This window comes from Astyanax mexicanus, chromosome 9, assembly GCF_023375975.1.
Source record: "Astyanax mexicanus isolate ESR-SI-001 chromosome 9, AstMex3_surface, whole genome shotgun sequence".
Lineage (NCBI taxonomy): Eukaryota > Metazoa > Chordata > Actinopteri > Characiformes > Acestrorhamphidae > Astyanax > Astyanax mexicanus.
The window spans coordinates 17,076,049-17,095,932 of record NC_064416.1 but is presented as its reverse complement, the minus strand read 5'-3'; the positions used below and the strand labels follow the sequence as shown (position 1 = coordinate 17,095,932).

Genomic DNA, 19,884 nt, shown 5'->3' with positions numbered 1-19,884 from the left:
AGTTCCGCAGCTGAAGAGAATTAAAACAATAAAGAGAGAATTGTTCAGACAGCACTAATAAATTCGCCTTCACCTGAATCAAATCTTTATAGACTTTTCCTCTTTACAAACGTCGGTTTCCTCTAAAGAAAATTACACATCATTCATCATACTGTTGCATGATACGTACCAAAAGCTGAAATTGCAATAATATTACATAATTATTGACCTGAGCCTCAATCACTTGAACACATCTACATCTATAATCATCATTAACAATTGCAATCCAAGCATGTTTTGCATCATTTAAAACCATTTTCCCCAAAGCTGCTCGAGCTATAGCATATTTTCTCTTTGAAAAACTGTTCTAAAGTGGAAGGAAGTGGATGAATGACAAGATGCAGCTGGTAAAATTTACTTTCTTCATTAGTGCAAAGACAGAGAGAGAGAGAAGTTCACTGGAGAAACTTGAAGTTCTCATGAACATAAACATCCACATATAAAAACAACAGCTCCGAGATCTTCTCGTTTACGTTCAGGGCAGTTGTTTTCCGCTGAGAGACGAGGATATAATTCATTTAATGCAGCTCCAATTATTCCTGCATTATTCAGCAATGGCTTCTCTGGCAGTGACCCTGGAAAGTCTGTCGGCTTTTTGATTCAAAAATGTTTCGTTGACCTAATGAAGACGAATTTTCTCTGGATGTTGTCGTTAGTATGTTGTAAAAATATCGCACGGTGCCGCATGCACTGCATTAATATTAGCAGTATTTGAACAGACCAGAGGAGCAGTTCAGTGTGGTCAGACTTAAAGTTGAGGATTTTTTGAGGAGTTTTGAGCCAAGAACAACATAAAATCAGTCGTGTGAACTCATAATAGTGACCTGTGTTATCCAGTTTCTGCGGCCGATCAGTAAAATAATATTATTCATATGCTGAGTTTGCTGTAGACTAGGTGTAGGAAGCTAATCTGATGTGTCTTTATAGAGAAGCAGTTTAGGTAAGCAGGAATACAGCTGGAGTGTTCCTGGAAAGTTGATGAATAGGTGAGGTATTAGATGGTGATGATAAACAATCTAACCAAAAACTATAATAATATGATGAAGAATAATAGGATTAAGAAATGAGAATGAAGTAGAGCAGAATAAAGGTTTGGGGTGGCAAAGAAGAAAAGACTAAGACAAAGAGGAGAAATAGAATGAAAAATTAAAAGGATAAAATATACAACTACAAGACGAATAATAGAGGAAAGATGATGATCATCAATAATACAATGAAAATAAAAAGTTGAGAAAACAGAAGATGAGGAAGAGAATAAGATTGAGAACAAGAAAAAAGAAGAAGAGGAAGATTAATAAAAAGAACAATACATGAAAGATGAAGACAGTTAAGATATTAATGCAAAAAAAGAATAGAAGAAGATATGAGGAAAAGATAGAGAAGAGCAAAAAGAAGTAGTATAACATTTGTAAGAAAAAGAAGAAGATTCGGAAGATGAAGGAGAAGACGAGGATTACCAAGAATAAGAAGAAAATTGAGAAGAAGATGAAGAAAAATAAGCTTAAATAAAATATTAAAAAGAAGAGGAAGAGAAAGAAGAAGATAAGGTAAAACAAGGTAACAAGAACATCAAGGAAAATAGAAAGCACTTTTACAAGCTGCTAATAAGCTCTTTGCTTCTATAAAGAAGCTTTCAGTGGCTTTTTTTTTTCTTTAAACAGGTTTTATTGAAATGACTCTCAGAGGTTAAAAGGTTCTGATGGGGAGCTCTAAAGGTGGCACTCCAGATCACCTCTGTGTTTAAGAGTGAGGACTGTAGAGATGATGGAAAGAGATGATATGATTCACTGTGCTCTCAGTGATGTGATTAATGACCAGACTGATTATTCCAGGCAGATTATCCCAGTGAAGCGGAGGACCACCTCATTTACATTCGATGAACTTCTCTTATCCCACTTATTTTCTGCTTGGAAATCAGCTGGCCTGTACTGGATAACCTCGGTGCCCATGACCCGGTGACACCCAACCTCCCGAGCTCCCTCCAGCTGCCCTGCTGTGCCCTGCTGCGCCCTGCTGCATGCTTCTGCTGCTGTATGATCCATCACCTCCACCACTATCTGTGCTGGCGTGGGCCACAGAGGGTAGCGCAGTCTGCTTAAGTAAACAGAGCGTCAACCTTATCTTTGGTCGAGACCTCTTTGTTAGAAATGTGCATATTCTGTGTGTGTGTGTGTGTGTGTGTGTGTGTGTTGTAACAAAGAAACATGGACTTATTCTTCAAAGAGCAGACCTGGAGACAAGACCCATCTGTTTGAATATAAAACCTGTCACAGACACATTACACCTACAAGAGTTTTCTAGGGTAGTTTTTGGAGGTACTATGCTCCTCAGCACTTGGAGAACCCATTTTGTTGCTTTGTGTTTTCGAACAGTTGCTGTGGCTCCAAAACTTCCTAAACTTCCATGTTTAGATAATAGAAATTTCAACTGACTTTTGCTGCAGTGGTGCCCTCCATTTATGGTTCCATTTATGGCTGGATTTCAATTAGCTTTTTAAGGGGGCATCTGTGGCAATAACATTGAATTAAACACCTAAATTCAATAATTAATAGGTGTCTCAATACCTTGGTTTATAAATTATGCCTTGTTTGGTCTGGGTCTTCAGATTTTTTTAGGTTCGGCCTGAACCAAAATAGCTGGGGTGAAAAGTGCACCCAGACCACAGTCTGGACAAAAAGATGATATTGATCTAGGTCAACCGATTCAATTCATCAGTTCAATTCATCATGCCATTTTCTGGCTGTACACCAAATGCTTAGCCTAAATTGCACTGGAGTGACTTCTTTTTGAATCTGGGCTAAGTCCTGCATATGGCAGGACTCCGGTTGCTGAGTATAATATGGGAGTCGCTCCAAGCCACTTGTATAAACCAAAATCGGCCCAATTCTACATAACTGATGCTGAGTCTTAGCAGATGCTGCCATTTATCAGCCAAGCTATGGCTGATACTTTATGATATTTTGGTAAAAAAAGGGCAAAATAATAAAATAGAAGTCATAGAAGGCATTACTGTCCACAGTGGACAGCTTAGTGGATGATAATGATCATGATTGGCAGCAAATGGCTTGAATGTTCTTCTTTTTTCATTTTCCAATAGCATCTACATTTAATGTAGGAGGCCCCGAGTACTTATCCCACAGGTCATTGTATCGTTCTGTATCTTCCATTGGACAGGGCTAAAGTTACAGTATAGGACATAGTTCTGTGTAAGCAGTTTAATAACCTTAGAACCTTTAGCATATCTATCTACAAACCAATCAGTGTCTAGTATAGGTGGACGCAAGTATAGTAGATGCCTATCTACAGTAGGTGAAAATGACAGGATGTAAGTACTGCATATCCTGCTAAGATCTTTAGTGCACAAAATCCAACCAAAACTAAATATACACATTATAAAAAAAAACAAAAAACAAAACATGAACTTGGTTTAGACCTTGTTTGGGGCTTTCAGGTGTAAAATCTCCCTCTCACTCAGCCCGGCTATGATTAGGCTTAAGGGACCTTTGAAAATGGTCTAAAAATGATTGTGGTCGTAATGTAAACAAGGTCCAAAGCTGAATGCTTGCATTGGACATGCATAGGAATGCTCACAGAGGGCAGCGCTGTCTTGTTTAATCACTCAGTCATTCATTCATGGGTTTTTAAGGAACGCAAAGGGCTACATTCTCGGAGGCTGAGGCCTTGTCTTTTTTTAGGCAGTTCATGAATATTTGCTGTTAATGATTCCTTGTTTGAGGAAATGACCTTGGCTGTAATGAAGCCTCGTGTAGTGTAGTCCTTTTCCCACAATTTCACGCCACTCCACAGACTAATGAAGCAGGAATTCGGTCAGGATCACTGGCCGGCCGCTGCCAGTACAGAATACCGTCTTCTCTATAATGTGAAAGGGGGGCCGAGACGGAGAAAGAGAGAGAAAGGGGACGGCAGAGAGATGGATGGGAGAAAGAAGGACCGGCGTGTAAAAGGAGGCTGGAAGTGGCGCTCCTCCTCGGGCTGACCTTTTGTTTAGAGACAAACAGATTTAGAGAGGGAGAGGAGGGAACGAAGGAGTCTGTGAGCTGGAGGACAAAAGGAGGGGACCTGAATGGGACAGCAGCTGATCTAGAATGGTTCAAATGGACAGGGATGCCTATAGGAGACCATGGTAGTAAAACAGCTGAGTATTCTCTCAGGATTTAACAAGGTCACACACACACGCGCATAGACATGCACACACACACATACACCTCCCACAGAGATGCTGGACCCCTCCCTCAGTGACTCCTGTCAAGTTAACGAGACTCTCTTTCTGTCTCTCTCTCTCTCTGTCTCTCCACAGTGCTGCAGTTATAGTAGAAGGTTATCTCCTCCTATGAAGAATCCTGGAGAACCGCAGAGGCAGACCCTGCCAGTTCCCGTGTCCAGACCCCAGTGTTCTCCTGACAGCATGCTCTTCTGCTGGACCAGGATGACCCGTCTCTCTCCAGTGTGGAAGGGGCTGCTGGTGATGCTGCTGCTCTTCAGTCTGCCGAATGCAGACTGCACAAAGGAGAGTGTACCCAGGGTCAAGCTCGGCTATAAAGGTAGGCTTCTACATTTATTGAAGAGTATTTCATAGGTACTGTAAGTTCTAAACAAGCTCTTTGGCTAATTACATTTGAGGTTAGACTGCATTTGTCTTGGTCTTGACCTCTAAGTCTAGGTCTGTATGTTTCATCATAGCATTTAAATGAAATTAAGTACTGAAGAGGTATCATGAATCATAAGTAATAACTAATATATAAAGGAAATGCTTCTGTTGGTCCAATCACAATGTAAAAGAACAAGAACAGAATTACATTCTAGCAAAAAAAAAAAAAGAAAAAAAGAAAAATGCATACAGGGTTTTTGTGTGATAAGTGAATATGGTTATATATGTAATATATGTGATAAATTTATATATGAGCACACACACAATTGTGCAGTCATTTAAAACATTTTTGACAACCCTGTTTTTTTTTTTTAAGATTGCATTCTATAGATGTGAAGTGAAAACACTCATCTACACGGATCCTAAATATGACCCTATTCTTTACATTTTAGACCCATTTTCTATTTATTTACTGTTTTAAAAAAGGTAAAAAATATATATATATAAAATGTGCCATAACATCTGTACATGCTACATACTAAATTAAGTTCTATGTCGCTGTTCAATTAGGCAAATAATTGTTGTCCATTTTCACTTGCAAACATGTATGTTTAGTATCTTAATACTGTATGATTAACCTTAATTGAGGTAAACCATAAGAAAGCCATTTTGAATCTTATTAAAAGCAGTTGGGGGGCTGATAAAAGAACCCCGTCATTATAGAATGTTTTTCATTTGACTATCACAGTGAGATAAAAACAAAGCAAACACATGCACATACACACACACATACACACACACAGTACACACTTTCTTAATGTAATGATTTGTGTTTTAGATATGGAAGCTTTAAAGAGATGCTGCATGTTGATGTGGTTTGAGGGTTTGGATTTGCTGAATGTAGAGCCTCTCATTATACCTGGCTGTGGTCCCTGGAGTTTTGGGGGCGTCATTTTATGCAAATTAGCTGTGATGTGAATGTATTTCTGCATTTACATGTGATTTGTGTTTGCAGAATGCACACGAATCTAAAGAAAATCTTAATTTCTGATTTTTTTGTAAATCAGGCGAGAATATTTAGTTTGGTTTAACTTACAAAAACTAGCTAACTTAACTATATTAGCTATAACCTTTATATGATTTTACTGTTTGATTTAGCCAAATTAGCCAGCATGCTAATTGCTAATTGCAATTATCTACCTAATTGAAAGAAGCTGTATGGTAGTCCATTTCAATTATATTAGCATGCTAACAGAACCAAAATTAAAGGAATTTAAAGGACCTGCTCACAGTTTAGCCTCAGTCCACACCTATTTCACGAGGCTTCGCAAACTGCAAATGTCTATGACCGCAGACAGGGGCTATTCAAACATTTCTGCTGCTACTGAATAAATATCTATGAGGCGTAAAGGAAACATAAAGGAAAAAGTAATGGTCCTTTGCGCTCATTTATTTGGAAATGCTGACACTTGTTGGACATGGCTAGTTAAGCTTAAGAGAGCGCTATATATGTGTGTGTTAGTGTGTGTCAGTGTGTGAATGGGAGTGGTACGTGCTCGTGATCTGTTTAAGCAAAGCTTGTGTCTGCGCGCTGGACGAGCGTCTTATCATCATGGCGATCACAGCAATGGCGATGACAAAGTGGTAAATCTCTTAATCTGGTGTTTTGTCCACTCTGAACAAGAAGTGATTAAAGTCTTCAGCTTGTTTATTTCTTTTCTCGGTGTTCCTTTCATTCCGTCCCGTGTTTGGTCTCTGCTGTGCCTTTTAGAGTTAAATAAACGTGCGCTGTGTTTGTTTTATGCCACTGAGGGAAATAAAACCTAGAGCTCCCCGAAAGCTCTCGCTGACCGAGCTCCAGCAATCCAGCTCCACTCAAAATAGAGCCTCATTCACATCAACAACTGCAGGCCAATGAAAATATGAACGACTGCTGGGAATGCACCATTTATTTTAGGCTTTTTTTTGGCCTACAGAATGTATGGGTGTATAAGTACAGTTTAAGTATATGCTGTCAAATCCTTGTATTTCAGCCTGGGTATGAGGGAATGTGTTGTTGGGGCAACTGAGTATACAACGGAGAACTCTGCTCGTGCTGTAAATACTAAATTGTTTGTTCAGTAAATGCTGAATAGGCCAGTAGTCCTGCAAAGAATACTGCTGCTGTCCAGTGTAGAACACGTACTGTATGTCCATTTTGTCCATTTTCCTTCAATTTTCTCTATAGTTTGAACCCTGTAGCTGGTCTGTCCACCCTGTACAACAATTCTGGATACACAAATCAGTGGAAATACATTTTTATTCAAAGTTAGGAACAATTATCTCATTTTGGAGATACTTGTTTTTTTATTAGACTGTGACAATATGGGCCCTAATTAGAATTTTGAAAAGCCTAGGTCTGGTGTCATATGAGCTTGTGTGATTTACATTAGATTATGTCCTTTAACACAAGACATGTACTAAAAGTACTGAGACACTTGTTCACCTATTGTTTCCTCTAAAAATCAAGGGTATTAAAAATAGCGTATGCTTGTTTGTTTGGAGTAATTGTCAATACTGAAAAAAGGCTTTCTATTGGAATTTGGAAAATTGCTGTTAGAATTGAATTGCATTCAGCAACAAGAGCATTACTGATCAGGATGTTGATCCGATCTTAATGTTGATCACCTCAACCCATCCCAAACTCCCCAATTCATTTCATTCCATCAAAACGTATTAGATAGAGCACTATATATCCAGTCCTACTGCTCTGCAGCTTAAGGCTGGGGGTCTTTGTATGCATCTTTCCCTTGTCTGGCTTTAGGCATGGGGCCGATACATCCATGCTTCTCTACGAATCTCTACAGATTGGTAATCTTTTAGCAGTTCTTCTTTATATGAAGTAGACAAGCTGTTTTTTTTCTGTGCATTTGCACAAAAGGTAAATGCTTTGTTTCAAGGGTTTTTTTTACAAACCTTTGGACTTTAAGGGTCTGTTCAGCCTAGTTGTCCATATATCTATATCTATATTGTCGCTGTCCATTAAAAAAAAAACAAGTATCTCCATTTTTGTAGATTTTTAGATTACTACCTAATTTCAACACACCAACTGTCCCTTACGCTGTGTTAATATTTTTTATGAATTTCTCAAAAATTCCCTAATTACCTAAACTAAAAAGTTTTAACATTGACTTCCATTGAAAGTTAAGAAGGTTTTGTTTTTCTCCTGTTAGGTTGCTGTTTTGGAGATACTTGTTTTTCTTTGGACAATATTTTTCTTTTAATTTAAAATCTTCATCCAAAATGATCTGTAGTCCAAATCTAGGTCTAATCCTTGCCTGGGAAACATCCTCATAGTATATGTTGAGCCAATTTGGCAAATTTGTTTTCACTGATGCAGAATTAATTCCACTTTGCCCTGGTGCATCACATGGGTTCATCAAAATCTCTTGTGAGTGAAAACTGGTGCTAAATCAGCTGAAGATGAGCAAATCAGTTTGTTCAGCTCCTGTCTGTTGTATATCTAAGCGAAATCTTTCTGTCCATGTTTGGTCCTATCTATCATTCCCAATCCATCAACTCTGAGTCAGTGAACTCTTCAAAAACATCAGCACCTTTTCTGTGTCAGTGCACACCTCAAAATCAGAGACCCCTGCACCCAAGAAGAATGCAGCTCTGAATGGAAAACATCAGATTCACTGAACTTCACACCTAAAGGCCAGTCAACCACACGATCATTCATGTGTGCCTACATGTAGAGGGAGAGGAGGAGAGGAGGAACATTTGTTTTGCATTGACTGTTTTTAATACACCGTCACATTTCACCCAGGCTTCAGCTCCCCGAGACTGTAGATCAACCACAGTGAAGCGTTTTATTACCCTCATAATGTAATTATTTCAGCGAGGGTCAGTCTTCACACACAGGGGATTTGAGCTAATGTTAGGGGTTGTTTTGTGAGGAGGATATATGCTGTGGCATCTGACAGAAGGAGGTGGACGTGCATGGTGGTGTGAGTCTGAAAGCCTCGTGGGAAATGAAGAATGTACACAGATTTGTATGAGCGTAGATGTGTTTACAGTTTACAGGACAGAAGCTGGTTTTAGGCTTGAGTTTGATGCAAAATGTCATTTTTGTTCATAGAACACAGTCATAGGAATAATTGCACAGAATGAAGTGTCAGTGTCTGAAGTGCTAATTCTGAAGCGAGATAAAAAGATACCTGGAACAATGATTGATTACAAACTTTATCCAGCATATTTATCATATTTATCTACAATGTAAACCCATTTGTTATTTAAACTCAAATGATTTAAGTCTGTTTTACATAAAATTGGATATTTCTAAACAATACTCAACTACTTTGAGTTAGTTGAACATTTATGAGCACATATGAACATTCAAACTCAGATCTTTGAGTTGAAACAACTTATAATAACTTACAAGTTTATTCGGTTGCCATTTTCAGCTTCTTTTCTATTGGCTTCTGTCACAATCTATTTGCATACTGGGTGTGTCCAACAGTTTCTGACTAACAATCATTATCAGTGTGTAGTGATTCCCCCAGGCTACCTTACAAATAAATCAAGTTCCCCTTTAGTTGTAATAACTTGATGTTTTAAAGTTATGCAGATTTATTAACTCAAGTTTTTATTCCCCATTACTTAAAAAAAGAGGAAATATTTAAAAAAGTTAAGTAAACTCAACTTATCCAGTTGATACAGTATAACAAAAATAAAAAACAAAATCAACGTCCCCTTTAGTTGTAATAACTTGATGTTTTAAGTTACGCTAACTTAAGTTTTCATTACCCATTATTGAACTTTTTTAAGACAACTGGTTTCCTCAAATGTTTTGAGTAAACTAAACTTATCTGGACTTACAATATAACAAAAATATGAAAAGTTAAATCAACTTCCCCTTTATTTGTAATGACTTGATGTTCTAAGTTATGCTAACTTACGTTTTCATTACCCATTACTTAACTTTTTTAAGGCGACTGGTTTCCTCAATTTTTTTAAGTGCATTCAAATTATCCGGGCTTACAGTGTAGCATATAAAAGACACCCTGGCATTGAGTTGTAGAGGTTCCTAATGGAATTCCGATAGCACATCCAATAGCATCTCAGACATTTTGGATCGTAGTATGTCTTGTGATTCAGCTGGCAATGGCATAAGTATGTGGATGAGCATTGTCCTGTTGGAATGCATTCAGAAAAGTTATGGTTACAAAGTGCCTCTAGTGAAGACCATAGGTGATCTGGCATTATACAAAACTGCACCCCTCTCCATGACACCAGGCCTTCTAAATGTGTGTCATGGGAACTTACTGAAGATGACTTCTTCCTACTATTCAGAGAGATTAGCACGACTACCCACCCACAAGTTTCATTCCTTTTGGATAATTCCTTCTGGATGCCATTGTTTTTTTTTTTTTTTTGGTAATGCTTTAAAATACAGCCTGGGTTTTTTGAGGGTAAGTACTGTGTACTTACAGAGTAAGAATGGTAAAACAATGTACACTACATAATACAGCCTGCTCCCTGTTGTTTCTGAGTACTTACTGAGTAAGTTTTAGAAAGTTACCTACTTGTTACACTCTTGTTTCTGGTTGTTCTTTATTTCTACCTACAGTTAAGTACCTGTAGGACCCGGTAAGTATTTTAAATGTACTAGTTCATCCAGAAAAGTTACACCGTAAGTAAAGGGAACATACCTTCTAAAACCCGACTCCCGACTCTTCTCTGTGTTGGCACCAAGGTGGTGGAATAAACTCTCACTGGTTGTCAGAACAGCAGAGTCACTCGCGGTCTTCAAACGTTGACTTGAAAAGACGTCTTTGAAAAGACGCATCTTTTCAAAGAGTTCCTAAACTAATCCAAAAAAATAAAGGTTCCTAGGGTTCTAAACATGATCAAGTTTTGTGTATCTCTTGATCCTAGTCTACAAACTAGCTTTTGGATATTTGAGGTAACATTGAAGCACTGTTGTAAGTCGCTTTGGATAGGGGCGTCTGCAAAATACCGTAAATGTAAATGTAAAACGCAGGCTGTATTATTATATATTATATTACCTTTTTTTTGATGGTGAGTGTATTCACAATAATAGCAGTTGCTGGTTACCGCATGAGATCATTTTCCAAAAAAAAAAAAAAAATCTGGTCTGAAAAAGTTGAACAGTAAATCTTGGCTTGAATTAAGCAGAACACGCTCATTGTTTATGTATCATCACTACTGCATGAACAGTCCTCCTGTGGTTGTGAATCATCTGTATTTACTGCTGAAGATATTACGCAAAAGTCCAAAAATCCAAAAATCCTCTTTGTTCCACTCCCCAGTGGTAGACTAAGACTGAAGATAAAGAGCTAGCTTGGAAGGAATCACAGTAAGTAATATGTTACCTTAGCAGCTGCTGACGTTAGCATTAAAATGCTGACCTTTTCTTTACTTTTAATAGCACTAAAATTCTAAACTTGGCAAGACCTTGGCTATTCTTATACTACAGGAAGCACCAAATTGGAACTGAGCATTAGGAACTGTAACATGATATAATAATATTGCTGCCACAATATACACTATTTGTCCAAATATTTGTGGACACTACATTTGTGCAAATGTACACACACAGCTTGAAAAAAATCATTGCTAACTAAGTTGGACTCTCTGGAGCTCATAACTATGAACCTATTGACACAAAACGTAATGAAAGGTGTGAGATCATGGGGGGAGGGGTATAAATCCCTCAGCATTGTGCTGTGGATCAGTGAAACTGTGTTTACTACAATGATGGTGCTCCATCTAATACTTCTGGGATGAAGTGAGGTGGTGGTCAATCAACATCTGGACCTCTCAGAAGATCCTCAGAAGATTTCTCCAAAATATCCTTGAAAGCTTTACCTCGACAGTTCCCGAGACAGTTACTCCAACAAAAGTAAGATCAGCATACTTTAGTACCCTTGATTTTGGAAAAGTCCCATAGCTTTTGTACATATATTGAAAGTATAAAAAGTATATAAAAACACTAATATTAGCGTAACTAGCTTGCTAATCCACAAGCTAGCTTGGTTGTTCATATAATTGGACTATGCAATATAAACAAATGAGCCTGACTTAAAAAATTAGTTAAATATTATTTAAGGAAACCATTTCCAAAATCTTTGCCGCATATTAAATTGCATTTGATTAGATATATTTATATGTTTACAGCTGATTTCATTGTTATACATTGTTACTGTAGTAACAAGCATATATATGAACATGTGATTTTGAGAAAGAGAGTATTCAGTATTTGAAGCCTGTAAAATGCTGTGGAATAATAAAATGCTATTGACCAATCACACTCGAGGTGAACAAGAGGATATAGTGAATAGTGAACTGTTCTGTACAAGTCTCTGCGTGCTAAGTTCAGATTTAGCTATTCGATTTCCCTCATACTGAAACTAAAGCTGCTGAGAGAACATACATTCATGGCCGTTAGGAAAACACTCTCTAACCACTTAGCTTACTTCCACTTAAACAACCCCTTTAAAAAAAACGTTTTTCTGAGGAGCGATTCATGTAACCTTACTTGTGCAACTGTGGCGTGAGAGTTAGCGTCAAGGACTCGGCATGCTACTCTATCTCTCACAAACAAACAGAGGGATTAGCTTCAGCGCTAGAGCTAATCAGGGTCTGTTGAGTGGGAGTTTGGGGTTGAGTCTCACGAGGGTTGGCCACAGATATGGTGTTGTGAAGATCTTTCAGCGGGGTTCAGGCTTGACACTGTTTGTGGAGTAGATTAGCGAGGGCTAGGCTGGGGTTAGCGGGGTGGAGGTGTAGGGCACTTTTTAGAGAGGGTGTCTTTGAGTAAATATTGATTGTGGGTAACCTAGCCAGGACCTTCACACCCCAGGGAGATAAGGGTTGTGTCAATCCGGCTGCAGATTTAAGCCGCGTATACGTGGAGCTTTCGTCCCGTAACACTTACGGACATGACTGTGTGTGCTGTGGATGTTTAAACAGGATTTAGACCTACTGTATACCTACCGCCCACCTAGAAAGAAGAGGAAAGACTGTGGTGTGAATGAACTCTGACAAGTTGAGTGTTATTACTTTCATTTTGGGTCAGTATTTAAATGTAATTGATAATTTTGAGTGATTCTTCACTTTGTAAAACTGAAAAGTTCCTAAATTATACAGTACTGTATTACATTATTCCCAAATTAACAGTTTCAGTATTAAATATTTTAAGTATTTATTGCACAGCTTTCTTACTTTGACCATACATTCCCAAACCAGACTTTCCCAATCCAGATCTTCTCTCCAAAAAATGCTAAAAGTGAAAAATTCTTATAAATGCATGTTTCAGACATTATATTGCATATATAACGCTTTATAATTAGAGATTGAACCGATCCGATTCAATATCGGTATCGGGCCGATATTGACGTGTTCAGCTCGGAAATACAGTTAGCGTTGCCGGTTAGCCGTTAGCTATTGCAGTTAATCCACTACTCGACTTGTCAAAATAAAAGTCTCCCACGCAACCAGTGCAAAAAAATGCCCTGTATTTATTATTTAACGTATTTAATATTTAATTTTTTTTTTATTATATTTAATAAAAGTTAAAACATTTAATTTGCAAGGAAACTATTGTGTATTTCCATATAAAGTGTGTCAAATAAATGACTTTGGAACACATTTACATTAAATGCACTTGTGTATACTCTTCAAAGGGCTGTGTGGTCTGTTTCAGCCTCATTATGTAACTCTAATAATTGTACTATTAATAAACTAAAAGTATCGGTATTTGTATCAGTATTGGCAGTTTTATATCAGTTTTATATCGGAATCGGATTAGAGCTGAAAAAAAGTGTATCATCCCATCACTATTTATAATCAGAGTTTTAAACTTGTATAATAACTAATAGATTCATATATAAGAAACATATACATAACATGTCGTAAAGTACAAGTGCATCTCTTCATTCTCTTAATAAAGGGTTTATAATGCTGTATAATATAGTAGACCTATGGTATTTTTTCCTTTTATTATTGAAAAAGAGAAAGTTGTCATTATTACAACATGTTGTAATGATAATTGCATAATGTAACAGTAATGATAGGGCTTCATTTGTGCCATCAGTGCCTTCATAATAGTTTGGGAACCTATTTAAATGCAAACTAAACTTTGCAAGATTAATGTTCAGACTTTTTCCAGTCAATATTGCCATAAGACTGGAAGAGAATGAGCTCAGTCCTGGCCATTATTAATCTTGACTTGACTGAAAACATTGTAAACATTGTCTTTACATATAGATAATGCAAAATTCTTACATAATTACATTTTTTTAAGTTAATTTCTCTCTGATTATGGATCATTACATAGATAAATCTTCTTCTGCTCTTGTTCAAAGGATGGTAATGAAACCTAAAATGATTTAATGGCTCTATAAATCATAAGTCATGTATTTATTGATAATAAGGAAAGGTAAAATAGAAACATTATATAGTAAAACACATTATAATGCAAATGTATAATTAAACAAAAAAAAAAAAATGGCAGGACATAAGTCAGTTTTCAGTCAGACATTCCAATCTCTCATCTATCAGGTCTTTTAACAGTTCTTTCACTGTACTGAGAGATTGATAGTGTCACATTGTGTGTCTCAGCTAAAGGTCAATGCATAAAAAAGTGTTTTTCATAAGAAAAGAGAGAGTTAATCAGGGTGTGTGAGCACAAGAAAACAACAGAATAAAAAGGGAGGGAAGGAACAGAAGAGTACAAATGAATTCATTCGTGTTTTAAAGTGTTTTAAAGGGTGTTTTGGTCTCAGATTTGTGTGTTCAGAGGGAAAAATGCCAAAAGCAAGAGGTGGAGTGTGTTTTTTTTTTTTTTTTTTTTTTTCGTGGTATCTGTCCAAGCCTGCAGAGACAGCAAGCTGAAACTCCACATACTGAACAGATCCAAAAGCATGAATAATGTAGACAGCTCTGTATATGTATATATATACAAGAGAGATACTGTAGGCACATGCTTAAATATGCGGTAATCTACAGTGTCATGTTCTGTTTTCTTTATAAAGATGATAGGGGGATTTGAATCAGGGTTCAGTGTGGTTTTAGTGTGAATTTTGGCAACCCTGTACCTTCACAAGTCCATCCTGGAGTGCATAGCTGTTAAGTGATGCTCATAAACAGGTATAATTTAATGTGTCTTTCCCCCTGAGGGAGTGACAACTCTGGAACATGAGGCCTGCACTTTGTAAATGGCTCATCAGGCTGTTGTCTGGCTGTGTTGAGAGACTGACAGACGGATTAGAGTCCGGTGAATAGCTGAGCACTGATCTCATAGATTTTGCATGTATTAGTCAGGCGGAGTGAGGGCCAGAGGAAGGAGGCTCGTGGCCTGGAGATGTTGAGCAGTTGAACAGGAAGAGAGGCTGACTTTTTTTATCAGAGACTGGAATCTGAATGCTGACAGATTGGTCCAGATGTTATGGCCTATAGTGTGTATGGAATAAAAAAAGTGATAAAGGGATGTTTCCTAAACTCAACATGGAGAGGAATGTTATAGTTAAGAATTAAAAAGGGCTTTGCTTTGAGGGCAAGATGATAGAATAATAGTCCATCATGTTTATAGTCTCGATGTAAAGATGACATAAAGACATGTAACCTCCCTAACCTGTATTTGCACTGTTAAAGCACTGATAGCAAGATTGTGCAAGAATTGGCATTGGAAAGTGTTGTTGAGTTTTACACCACTGCAGTAAATACAAATCGTGCTTTACATGCCCCTTTATGAACAGCTGTACACATGCATTTGTTGACAAGCTGAGAGTTACCAAACCGGTGACTGAACTAATTTTCTATCAACAAAATATATAATGTAAAGCATAAAAATACATTTTATGGGAAAAAAGAGAAAGTATATTTAATGTGGGTTTTTTTTATAAAGTATATTAAAATGAAAATGCACTTTTATTATTCTTTACCTTATTTGATCATACTTTTAATGCTCTTAATTATATTGCCTTTTCACAAGTAGAAACTTGATTACCTTAAAAAAAAATTAAAAGAAACTTTCTTGATTTTGTATTTTTTTTACTTGCAGATTTCTAATTTCTAAATTAGATTTATATTCCCAGTAACAAAAAATCTTTTTGAATCAACTTGTAAAAGTGACAATAATTTATACCTGCCATTAATGTTATTTTTGATAATCATGAAAAAAGTACATTCAGACAATAAATAATGAATTCAGTGGTCAAAAAAAAAAAACTTTAGAATATATTCAAGACGAAGATAGATGATCACAAGTCATCAAACAAAGCTGAACTGCTTCAGTTTTTTTGCATCAGGGGTGATATAAGGTCATCCAAAAGCAGTGTGAAAGACTGGTGGAGTGAAAGCATGTCAAAACATTGATTTATTGATTTATGAACTCTTCCTGAGTTAAAACATTGATATTGTTGTTTCTAAATAAATAGGAACTGGTTTTCTTTGCATTATCTGAGGTCTGTAAGCACTGCATCCTTTTCATTACTTTGACCATTTCTCATTTTCTGTTAAAATGCTCTGAAAGTATTTTTATTTGGAATTTGAGAGAAATGTTGTTAGTATGTTGTTGAAGTCTCTATTTTTTTGTGAGCTGTATTTAAGATCATAAAATGTCTAATTGGCTGTCTGAACAAAGCGTACGAGTTGTCTTTGTTTGTGTGTGATACCAGTGAGATTGGTTTGAAGTGTATTTGGTGTGTACGTGTTGCTGACTGCTGCCTCTCCTTTTGCAGAGTTGCTTCACTCTGGCAGTGTGGTGCCATTTGTGGGCTCCAGTGATGGAATGCAGTTCCAGACATTCCTATTGGATGAGGAGAGGAGCCGACTGCTTCTGGGGGCCAAAGATCACATCTACCTACTGGACCCAGACAACATCAACAAGCACCCCAGAAAGGTACATTCCAAAACATTCACCCACACACTCACGTCCACTCTCAGACACACCTGCAGACATGCAGAATCAGGTTAACTAGAAAAGCATTTGAGTCACTTTAGCTATGCGTGTTCTGGGGCTAAATGTGAGGAATTTCTTCCGTGGAATGATCCAGAAAAAGCACACAGTGTCTTTCACATAGTGTGACAGATGCTCTGGAGGGTCTGTCAAACAACACACTGCAACAACAGAGCTCGACATGCTGTTTACATTAGACACAATAGAGATTAATTACAGTCTTAAATTGGGTGTGTAGAGGTGTTTAGTGAGGTGTGATGTTATGACTGTTTGTGTGGTTCCAGCTGCGTTAGTTTCAAGCACATGATTGCTCATTCTTTTACTTGTTTTTCTTCATGTCTTTCCATATATACATCCATCTCACTGCACTGTAAAGTTTAATAGCTGTCATGACTTAAATAACAGATCAAAATGTACTTACTAGTTATTTTTTTTTCCAGTTCATTGCAGGACAAAACTTTACTTTTACCATGGCTGTTTTGAGTACAGAAAACTAGCAATAAAGCATGCTCAGTATTATCATCCAGTCTCCTGTTCCATTGTCTCTTGGCAACATTTATTTACATACTGAACATACCTAAGCCCCGACGCGTCCTATTCACTTCAATGGAGAGAGCCACTGCATGCCATGGTGCATGCTGGGTTGCGTTGAACGCTGCTCCGAGCTCCGAAAAAGCGAAAAAAGTTCAGCAGAGGTAAACTTTATTCAACCGAATCTAGCCGCCTCGCTGCATCCAGCCAACCAGGAAACATGATTTTAGTATGAATAACTATTAAGATTTTACAGTATGTACTCTTGGGTATAGAGAGATTCTTGCAAAGTGTGAAAAAATGTGGAAGTGGAACACCCCTGCTCTCCAGCAGCTCATTGGTTCTCTGCCAGTGTTCGTCTTCACACCCTTGCTCCCTAGCTCAGGGACATAAATTTGGGTTGATTGTTGGGAGGGAGGTGCTGATTTGAACATATCTACAGGGGTCGAATTAAGTCTTTCTTTTTTCATAGCATGTGGAAGTTGTTATGCTTGTAACAGCAGGGATGTAATGAATGCAGTCGCTGGCACGTTTGCACGTGTTTACCCCCTGGTTATAAAAGTAAAACCTTATGGTTTCCTCAAATTATATAACTGGTAGCTTCTTCTAGATCATGCTTTAGGTGTACGAGCAGAAGCCCAGGTTATAAAGATGTCATAACAACTAAAACATATGGAAAAAAGTTGCTTTGTTGGCATGTGTCACTCCAAACATCACAATTTAGGTCTTTCAATTATTTAATTTAGTGACTACATACATTTTTAATAAAATATAAAACAAGAAATAGATGCACAGGATTTATTTGATTAAATATCTAGGAATTGTAAAATCAACTTAAGAGTCAAAATGATTCAAACACATTTGGATTATAAATTAAGTGGTTCCAAACATTTCAGCATATCTTTATACTTGCCAACATCAAGGCCTCTGAACTTCATATCATGGTTGTCTATGGCTGGCTTTTCTATGTACCTAATTAAAAACAATAAAAAATGCACTCTTTAGATTTATTTTACATATCGTCGCTGTCCAATGAAAAACACTTATTTCCAAAAGAGCAACTTTACAGGAGAGAGAAAAAAAAACTTGTAAACTTTCAATGGAAGTCAATGTAAAAAGGATCGACAGGATCCAGGATCCAAGATCATCAACAATTTACAGTAGGTATAAGTTGATGGGTGATGTAGCCACTTTGCCAATGTCTGGTAGAAAACACCAATGATTGGGCCCATTCTTGGGCTCCATATCTCCTTATGAGGGCATTTCTTCCCAGCTGTGTCCCAATTCACTAGCCAGGGCAGTGGTAGTGTATTGGGCCGCGGCCCTGGCAACACGGGTTCGATCCTGCATGAGGAGAGGTGTGTTTATTTATTTATTTTTTTCCTTTCTTCTTGGGTTTACCTGCTTTGAGATCAACTGTTCTGCAATTGGGTTCAACAACCCTCTGGGCTGGAGAGCTACTAGTCTGTACCAAAACAGATTTAGTTTTTCTTTTGTGGCCCACCACACAATGGCTTGGAAAATATCTGGTATATAATATACCAATATATCAACCAATTAGACAGGGTCACAGAATTATAATACTATAATACTATAATACTATAATACTAGCATGATATAGATGCTAAAACTACACACTAAAGTGCAGGTGAACACCTGCTGTTGCTGTAAACAATATACAGTATTAAATCCTAATTGAATGATTTAATAAGCGTTGTCTGAGTTTCTATGCTGAATCTCTATCAACAAAACTGGCATATTGAGGTCACAAATTTCCTGATTGTGCTGAATGGGCTGAACATTTAGAAAAGGCCAGAACATGTAATAAACTCCAGCCCACACTAATCCCACAGGAATACACAACACCACGAGTGTGTGAGAGTGTGTTTAGTGCTTATAAATATCTTTTAGTATGAGGTAATGCTTTTTTATTGTTTGTGCTTATGTGTGGTAGTGTGTGTGTGTGGCAGTATGTGAATGTGCTTGCGCATAATGTCACATACTCATGTCTGCAGACGAGAACACGCCATCATCTCCCATGTTGAACTGAAGGAACACAGCACACTTGTGTCACATCTCCATATTCCCACGGCATCACTCTATAGAGCCATTCAGCTCCTCGGGATTCCTCTGACCCTACTTCTCCCGCTCCTGCCAATCACTGTCACCATGGCGACATGGGACACCACGGCTACAATAGCTGTATGACGTTTCGAACCCAGCGGTGGATGTGTTGTCTCCATAGCCCTCATGCTCACAGAATGTCAGAAATGTTGAACAGTTTAAAAAGGCATTGTGCATTCACTGTTTGTAATGGTCTGAATATAAATTAAACTGAGTTAAGATTCAGTACTGTAGATTTTATTTTCCAAACCACTGCAAACAACAAGCACAATGCCTTTTTGTTATACTGAAACACACATAATCGCATTCTGAATCTTATACTGAGTTTTATACTGAAACATACTGAATCGTATACTGAATCTGGTGCTGAATCTTATATCTTATATCTTATATCTTATATTGAATCCTTTACTGAATCTTATACTGGATCTTATATTCTGACATATACAAAATAGTATAATGTATCTTAAAGTGAGTATTATATTAAATTTTATGCTGAATCTTATGCTGAATCTCATACTAAATCTTAAGCTGAATCCTATGCTGAATCTTATACTAAATCTTGTACTAAATCTTAAGCTGAATCCTATGCTGAATCTTATACTAAATCTTATAC

The 19,884-nt window shown here is 37.3% G+C and overlaps 1 protein-coding gene across 2 annotated transcripts in view; it reads left to right on the top strand.

Moving 5' to 3' along the window:
• The window catches only part of sema3d (sema domain, immunoglobulin domain (Ig), short basic domain, secreted, (semaphorin) 3D), an 87,581-nt gene that overhangs the window by 17,073 nt on the left and 50,624 nt on the right, over positions 1 to 19,884 (top strand). For both annotated transcript variants that reach the window (XM_022679582.2, XM_007250941.4), the window contains exons 2-3: positions 4,358 to 4,601; positions 16,396 to 16,556. In XM_022679582.2, coding sequence (XP_022535303.1) covers positions 4,391 to 4,601; positions 16,396 to 16,556 — 372 coding nt within the window. In that variant the 5' untranslated portion in view covers positions 4,358 to 4,390. The remainder of the gene's footprint in view (positions 1 to 4,357; positions 4,602 to 16,395; positions 16,557 to 19,884) is intronic.